The 9,117-nt window shown below is 38.2% G+C and overlaps 1 protein-coding gene across 1 annotated transcript in view; it reads left to right on the top strand.

The window, feature by feature from the left end:
• The window catches only part of LOC107677642 (pleckstrin homology domain-containing family G member 4B-like), a 52,767-nt gene extending 44,371 nt beyond the window's left edge, over positions 1-8,396 (top strand). The window contains exons 16-21 of the mRNA XM_016472628.1: positions 908-1,003; positions 1,469-1,657; positions 4,534-4,727; positions 6,156-6,405; positions 7,989-8,078; positions 8,157-8,396. Coding sequence (XP_016328114.1) covers positions 908-1,003; positions 1,469-1,657; positions 4,534-4,727; positions 6,156-6,405; positions 7,989-8,078; positions 8,157-8,396 — 1,059 coding nt within the window. The remainder of the gene's footprint in view (positions 1-907; positions 1,004-1,468; positions 1,658-4,533; positions 4,728-6,155; positions 6,406-7,988; positions 8,079-8,156) is intronic.
• The last annotated feature ends 721 nt before the right edge of the window (positions 8,397-9,117 follow it).

Raw genomic sequence — 9,117 nt, 5'->3', positions numbered from 1 at the left:
ATTTGCAATAGTTGGACCGAGGCTATGGAATAACCTTCCTTTATCTGTGAAAGCTTCAAATTCTGAGTTTAAAACTAAATTGAAATCTTATTTTCTTACCTTGGCTTTTTAAACTTTGCATGTTAAATTATCTTTTGATTTTACTGATGTTGTTCTTTTTTTCTGGTTTTTATTTTATTTGTACAGCACAATGTTCAACTGCTGTTGTGTTTATTGGTGCGTAATAAATACATGAATGAATGAATGTAGTAGTAGTATTATTAGTATTATTATTAATAATAATCATCATCATCATAATAATGATAATAGTAATAACAGTAACAGTAACAATAATAATAATAATAATAATAATAATAATAATTAGTAGCAGTAGTAGTATGAAATACAATTTTTTTTTATTTTATAGTGTCATATTATTACTATACTATAATATATTTCTTTATTGATGTAACGTGGAGGCGTGACAACGGAGTAGTGGATCCAAATGCAAGGCTTTATTATGAAGAGCATAGTCTGAACAGGCAGGGTCAAAACACCACCAAACAGTAATATTAAAGGCACAGGCAAAAGAGTAATCCACAGAACAGGGAATGGTCAGGGCAGGCAGCAAAACAATCGTGAAAACCAAATAAACAGCCCAAGATCCGGATCCAAATGCAAGGCTTTATTATGAAGAGCATAGTCTGAACAGGCAGGGTCAAAACACCACCAAACAGTAATATTAAAGGCACAGGCAAAAGAGTAATCCACAGAACAGGGAATGGTCAGGGCAGGCAGCAAAACAATCGTGAAAACCAGATAAACAGTCCAAGATCCAAAAACCACGAAGGCAAAGCAAGACAAGGCACAGGAAAACACGGAGCTCATGGGCAGCTAGAGATCGTGACAGGTCCTGGACTTTGGACAGATCTGGACCAAAGAGCACAGAGAGGTTAACAATGGCCTTAGCGGCCGTAGCAGGACCGGCAGACAGTTCAGAAACGGCATCTTTGGCCGTAACAGGGTGAGCGTAGCAGGCAGGGCTGAGAATTCATGATTGGCTTCTAGGGTCAAGACTGGTTTGACAGGGGATTCACTGATGGTCTCCATGACCTCGTCAGGACAGACAAAGAGTTCATTAGTGGGCACCCCTGTCTTAAGAGGACCTGAAGTGAACACCCCCGCCACCTCTGGAGGTTCTGCAGTGGATGCCGCCACCTCTGGAGGTTCTGAAGCGGATGCCGCCACCTCTGGAGGTTCTGCAGCAGTAGCAATAGGAGCTACAACAAACACAGAGAGTTCAGAGACAGCACTTGCGGCCATAATAGAGGCATTAGGAAACAGGGAGAGTTTAAAACTAGTGTCCGTGGTAAAAACAGAGGTGACAAGGAACACCGAGAGCTCGGGGAGAGTGCTGCTATTGTCTCGGAAGGAGTCAGAGCGAATATTTCCACCGTGAAAGGTTCTGCAACAGAAGTTGCCACCTTAGGAGAAACTGGAACGGACTCAGGGACAGGAAAGGTCTCTGGGACTGGAGCTGGACACTGGATGGTGCTCTGGAGGAGCAGACACTGGAACTGATGAAGGAGGGCTGGGCGGACTTTTCAGGGACTCTGGACTAGGAGCAAACTCTGGAACGAATTCATGGACTAGAGCTGGATCCCGGCTGAGCTCTGGGGTGAGAGCAGGCACTAGACTGAGCTCGGGGGCTGGAGCCTGCACTGGACTTTGGTCAGGGGCTGGAACCTGCACTAGACTCTGATCTGGAACAGATACCCTCTCTGGGCCAAACTTGGGATCAGGAGCCCTCTCTGGGCTAAACTTGGGAAAAGGAGCCCTCTCTGGGCTAAACTTTGGAACATGAGCCCTCTCTGGGCTAAACTCGAGGTCTGGAGCCCTCTCTGGGCTAGACTCGGGGACTGGAGTGGGCGCCACCACTTCGGGAGGTTCTGCAGTGGAGGCTGCAATCTCTGGGGAAACTACGGTGGTGTGTGCAGCCAAAACACACAGAATGGCCATAGCCATAACTGGTAGGACAGAGAGTACATCGTCTATCTCAGAGACTGAAGGTGCTGTGCCTGGGGAACTGGGGTGAGTAGTGGCTGGCAAGCTTGAAAGTGTATGAACTGTGTCGCTAGAGAGCGTTGGTTTAGGGATACCAGATGCGTGTACTGACACCAGCGGTGGATCCTCCACACTGGATGCCAGTCTGGTATACCTTAGAACTGACCTCGAAGATCTGGGTACAACAGACGGGATGTGACAAGACTCTGGAAGACCAGCTGTGAAGTGATGTGACTACGGGATGGCAGCAGTGGCCTGATGAGACTCTGCACGACCAGCTGTGACGTGATATGACTCTGGACGATCAGCTGTGACGTGACGAGACTCTGGATGATCAGCTGTGACGTGATAAGACTCTGGACGATCAGCTGTGACGTGACGAGACTCTGGACAATCTAGACGATCAGCTGTGACATGAAGTGAGTCTGGATGATCAGCTGTGACGTGATGAGACTCTAGACGATCAGCTGTGACATGAAGTGAGTCTGGATGATCAGCTGTGACGTGATGAGACTCTAGACGATCAGCTGTGACATGAAGTGAGTCTGGATGATCAGCTGTGACGTGATGAGACTCTAGACGATCAGCTGTGACATGAAGTGAGTCTGGATGATCAGCTGTGACGTGATGAGACTCTAGACGATCAGCTGTGACATGAAGTGAGTCTGGATGATCAGCTGTGACGTGATGAGACTCTAGACGATCAGCTGTGACATGAAGTGAGTCTGGATGATCAGCTGTGACGTGATGAGACTCTAGACGATCAGCTGTGACATGAAGTGAGTCTGGATGATCAGCTGTGACGTGATGAGACTCTAGACGATCAGCTGTGACATGAAGTGACTCTGGATGATCAGCTGTGATGTGACGAGACTCTGAGATGACAGCTGTAACTTGATGAGACTCTGGACGATCAGCTGTGATGTGACGAGACTGGATGATCAGCTGTGACGTGACGAGACTCTGGACGATCAGCTGTGATGTGACGAGACTGGATGATCAGCTGTGACGTGACGAGACTCTGGACGATCAGCTGTGATGTGACGAGACTGGATGATCAGCTGTGACGTGACGAGACTCTGGACGATCAGCTGTGATGTGACGAGACTGGATGATCAGCTGTGACGTGACGAGACTCTGGACGATCAGCTGTGATGTGACGAGACTGGATGATCAGCTGTGACGTGACGAGACTCTGGACGATCAGCTGTGACGTGACGAGACTCTGGATGATCAGCTGTGATGTGACAAACTCTGGATGATCAGCTGTGACGTGACGAGACTTTGGGCGATGTGACGAGACTCTGGACGATCAGCTGTGACGTGATGAGACTCTAGACCAGTGGTTCTCAACCTTTTTTTCCACTGGGCCGCACTATGGTCCAAGTGCAAGTCTCACAGGCCGCACGCATATCATTTACATATTATGTCACCAATACAAACCAACCAGATTTATAATAGCCTATTTTTCCTTTACCATGAACTAGAGCCCTGCATTTCAGCCCGGGCCCAAGGGCCCCGATTTTTTTACGCCCCTAGGGCCGGGCTTCGGGACAATTTTCACATCATAGTTGAGATGCGGGCCGGGCATCGGGCTTGTTATTCTTATTTTTATATTTTAGACATCCATCAATTAGTGATGAAAAAACCGAAAGTTGATGCCAAAAGTACAGCACTCTCCTACCTTCACTGCTGCGACTACTCTTGTTTGTATGTGTTCCTTCGCTGGCATTTTCCACATTTCGTTTTTCTCCCTTAATAACAAATGTGTCCATTCTTATGCTCAATTTTACCAAACTAATGGCTGCTGATGACTATTTGAATTGAATTCTGCCAAAGTGCGCGCTTGTAAGTGTTCGTTAAATGCGTAACGTTAATTACGTGAGTACAGGTCTGCTCATGTCTGAAAATAATATATGAAAAACAAAATTATTTTACATAACAAAAACATTATAGCTTATATTTGTTTAGTACATTTTTAAATTAATGTAAAAACTAAAATGAATTGTAAAACTGAAAGTTATTTTTTTAATTGTGTTCAGCGGGCCGCATTTGAATTCGTGACGGGCCGTGGGTTGAGAACCACTGCTCTAGACGATTAGCTGTGACATGAAGTGACTCAGAAAGATCAGCTGTGTCTTGACTTGACTCTGAGATGACAGCTGTGACGTGACAAGACTCTGGAATGGCGGCCATGATGGGACGAGACGCAGGAATGGCAGCCATCTTGCAAAAAGTCTCTGGGTTGGCAGCCATTTTGAGAACAGGTTCTGGGTTGGCAGCCATTTTGGGCAGAGACTCTGCTTCTCCCACGGTGAAAGGGGAACCAACTAACAAGAGTGCATAATCCATGATGTCCCCCAGGTAACAATGACCTCATTGGCTCATTGAGTCCACAACGGAACAAGTCCTTAAACAAAATCTCATCATAAAACGGCACATGCTACAAAAAAAATCACAGAATAGATGAACGTATTCCTCAATTGACAGGTCCTTTTGCCGAAGGTGAAGAAGCTGATCGACTGGGTCCACGATTGGCCTGGAGCACTCAAAAAGCCACTGGATCCGGGTATGGCTGATGATTCTGTAACATGGAGGCGTGACAACAGAGTAGTTGATCCAAATGCAAGGCTTTATTATGAAGAGCGTAGTCAGAACAGGCAGGGTCAAAACACCAGTAAACAGTAATATCAAAGGCACAGGCAAAAGAGTAATCCACAGAACAGGCAACGGTCAGGGCAGGCAGCAAAATAATCGTGAAAACCAGATAAACAGATCCAAAAACCACAAAGGCAAAGCAAGACAAGGCACAGGAAAACACGGAAACACTGGCAGGAAACCGGAAGTAAGAAAACATTACAGGCTATCAATCATCAGCGATGTGAACGTGTGAACGTGTGAACGTGTGAACGTGTGAACGTGTGTGTGCGTGCGTGCGTGCGTGCGTGTGTGTGTGTGTGCGCACATGTGTGCGTGTGCGTGCGCCATTCTTATACTGTGAGACTGATGAGGTGATGAGATACAGCTGATTGCAACTCGTGATGAGTCCGGGCAAAGGATTATGGGGAATGTAGTCTGTGAGAATGTAAATGGTAAAGGATGGGGTGCCCTCTAGCGGAGCTCGTGGTCACTCCAGCTAGAGATCGTGACAATTGATTTGTTTAATTTTTATAATTAAATAAATAGTGATTTTATTAAATAAAATAAAAGACAGCTATAAATATTAGTAATGATAGTAAATAATAGAAATAATTAAACATAAATAATAGTAGTAGTACTTATTTGTATTTTTACTGTTTAAGTAATAATAATAACAATGATAATAAAATATATTTTTAGCAAATACTTGATTTTTAAAAATTCCAGTATAGTATTATTAGTGTAGAAATAGATTTTTTTATTGATTTGTTTAATTTTTTATTACTTAATAAAATAATAAAATAACTATTATTAAATGTTCATTTGTATTTTACAGTATATTATTATTTTAGTAATGCGATTAATATCAATTACTTTATTGATTTGTTTAGTTTTTGGAATGTTTATAATTTGATGAATGAACCATTATAATTTAATAAACATGAGGATGATAATAATAATAATAGCAATAATTTATTAATAAGTAAATTGTATTATTATTATTAATCTAATTATTAAAAATATTTCAGATTTGTGTATAATTTAATTAAAAAATTATGATAATGATAAAGACAGACATGAATATTAGTAATATTAAATAATAGTGAATAATATAGATAATTAAACATTAAATGATAGTAATTATTTGTATTTGTTTCTGTTTTTCTGCAAAAATTATAATAATTAACATAATATCTTATTTTTTAAAATAAATTCTAGTTTTTTTATTTTATTATATAGTATTACTGCTTATATTATTATTGATTTGTTTAATTGTAATAATTTAATACAATTATAAAACTGTGAATGTGGCCTGAGAACTGAACTGAAATAGAGAGAGATTTTTAAACTGTATATGGTCTATAAGTTTTTCTTTTATGCTGCCCTCATGCTAAAGTTGACCATAAATCCACATTTTAATGCATGACTGAACTGCCTTATTCACGCTGCGTGGCTGCTGTGCTGCGTTTCAGTAAAATCCAGCACATCATGGACGAGATGATCTCCACCGAGAGAGAGTACGTCAGATCCCTCAGCTACATCATCCAGCACTACTTCCCTGAGATGGAGCGACTGGACCTTCCTCAGGACCTCCGAGGGAAGCGCAGCATCATTTTTGGGAATCTGGAGAAACTGTGCGACTTTCATAGCCAGTATTTCCTGACGGATCTGGAGAGCTGCGCTCATTCACCGCTGTCCATCAGCATCTGCTTCCTCAAACACGTGAGTCCATGTGATGGTTAATGAAGTCTTTTCTGCACACCAAAGCCACATTTATTTGATAAAAAATACAGCAAAAATGTGAAATAATATTACAATTTAAAACAGCTGTTTTCTATGTGAATATCTGTTAAACTGTAATTTATTTCTGTGATGCGCAGCTGTATTTTCAGCATCATTACTCCAGTCTTCAGTGTCACATGATCTTCAGAAATCATTCTAATATGCTGATTTGCTGCTCGAGAAACATTTCTGATTATTACCAATGTTGAAAACAGTTCATATTTTTGTGGAAATGGTGGATTCTTTGATGAATAGAAAGTTTGATGAAAGAACGAAAAGCAATTATTTAAAATCTTTTATAAAATAATACTGTAAATGTCTTATTTAAAAATGAAATAAAATAAATAATTATTTAAATGTTATTATATTATACTATTTACTATTATTATACTATTTATAAAGTAGATTTATTCATTTGTGTGAATACATTTAATTTAAATAAATAATTGTATTTATTTTTATTTATTTGAATAAATACCATTTAATGTAAATAAAAAGTCATTATTGAATTATTAAATGAAATTAAATATTTTAAAATAAAAGTGTTATTTATTTGAATAATTAATTCAGATCAAATGCTCATCATAATAATAATGATTTAAATTTAATGTAAATAAAATTAATGAATAATTAAAATAAATGATTATTTAATAATGAAATAAAATAAATAATTATGGAAATATTATATTATTTAGTATTATTATACTATTTATAAAGTAGATTTATTCATTTGTGTGAATACATTTAATTTAAATAAATAATTGTATTTATTTTTATTTATTTGAATAAATACCATTTAATGTAAATAAAAAGTCATTATTGAATTATTAAATGAAATTAAATATTTTAAAATAAAAGTGTTATTTATTTGAATAATTAATTCAGATCAAATGCTCATCATAATAATAATTATTTAAATTTAATGTAAATAAAATTAATGAATAATTAAAATAAATGATTATTTAATAATTAAATAAAATAAATAATTATGGAAATATTATATTATTTAGTATTATTATACTATTTATAAAGTAGATTTATTCATTTACTTTTGTATGCATTTAATTCAAATAAATATATTTTGTAATTATTTTATTTATTTGGATAAATACCATTTAATGTAAATAAGTAATTATTGAGTAATTAAATTAAATATTAAAAATATAATTTATTATTTGTTTGAATAAAGAACATTTGGTGTAAATAAAATAATGAATTATTAATCAAATAAAATAAATTATATTTTTTTTTAAAGAAAATTTATTTGTGTGCATTTATATTATTTTAATCATTTTTAATTTATTTAAATAAACACCATTTATTTTAAATAAAACAAGTAGCTGTTTAATAAAAAAATATATATTTTAAAATATAATTATTTTTTTATCTGGATAAAACCTCAAACTTTTAAATGATAATGTGCACAGTGTGCAACGGCAGAAATTGTCATGGTTGCTCTCGATAAATGCTGTTGAAATCTTACGAGATAGTGTAAGATATAAATGTGTTTTTTCCGCGGTTAGGAGGAACAGTTCGGGATGTACGCCCTGTACAGCAAAAACAAGCCGCGCTCAGACGCTCTACTGACGAGCCACGGAAACAGTTTTTTCAAGGTAAGCGCTGTTGTTTCTCCTCCGTGACGTTATTCACTCGAGCTGAAGATGTTTCTGAAGGGTTCCTGTGCTCTGCAGAACAAGCAGCTGGAGCTGGGCGATAAGATGGACCTGGCGTCATACCTGCTGAAGCCCATCCAGAGGATGAGTAAATACGCTCTGCTCCTGAAGGATCTGATCAAGGAGTGCGGTCAGTCTCAGGAGCAGGAGCTGGCTGACCTCAGAACAGCGCAGGAGATGGTCCGGTTCCAGCTGCGCCACGGGAACGACCTGCTGGCCATGGACGCCATCCGCGGCTGTGACGTACGTTTGATTTAGATCAGAGATGCAAACTCCTCCCCTTTCAGTGACAACTCACTTTTCTGAGATCAAAATAGGTCACCTATGAGATTTGCTTAGATCCAATGAGAAAGTGTTTTTATGGGGGGGGGTTACTCTTTACTTTGACGTTTAGACTAGTCTTAAAAAGTTAGTCTATTTTTTTCTTCTTGAATACTGGTCATTACTTTTTTTAATTCAGTTATGAAAAGGTAGATTAGTCTTATTTGTATTGGAAAAGTAAGACTGATTACCTTTTGGCAAACTAGTTGTGTGTCTTAACATGGTGGCTAAGTTAATGCAACTGGCCCCTGGTTGTTTCAATAAGTTTTGTATAGTATTTTCTTCACTTCAAAAACTATGTCTAAAAAGGGTAATATTTGATGTATTTGAGGTCTGAGATGTGGGAATGGTGAAGAAGAGAGAGAGGGTAAACATTTTATATTTTAGGTCAGCGTTGCCGTCTTAGCAGCCGATATTGTCTTAAATATTGTCTTTTATAACATGGGGTTTTGACCAAATATATTCAGCCTTGATTTTTGTAAAATGTTGCAACAAGATGTTAGTTGTTTTTTTTTTGTGTGGAAAAATTACCGTTTTGGACATGTGTGACCCTGGAGCACAAAACCAGTCTTAAAGGTGCAATAGGTGATTGTCTTCAGAAACGTTTTTTGTTATCCTGGTTGAAAGTCTCTTCACATCCCGATAGCAATCTTTTAGT

The sequence above is a fragment of the Sinocyclocheilus anshuiensis genome, unplaced genomic scaffold (genome assembly GCF_001515605.1).
Source record: "Sinocyclocheilus anshuiensis isolate Anshui unplaced genomic scaffold, SAMN03320099.WGS_v1.1 scaffold796, whole genome shotgun sequence".
In the NCBI taxonomy this organism is placed as follows: Eukaryota; Metazoa; Chordata; class Actinopteri; order Cypriniformes; family Cyprinidae; genus Sinocyclocheilus; species Sinocyclocheilus anshuiensis.
This window is presented reverse-complemented; position numbering and strand designations above follow the sequence as displayed.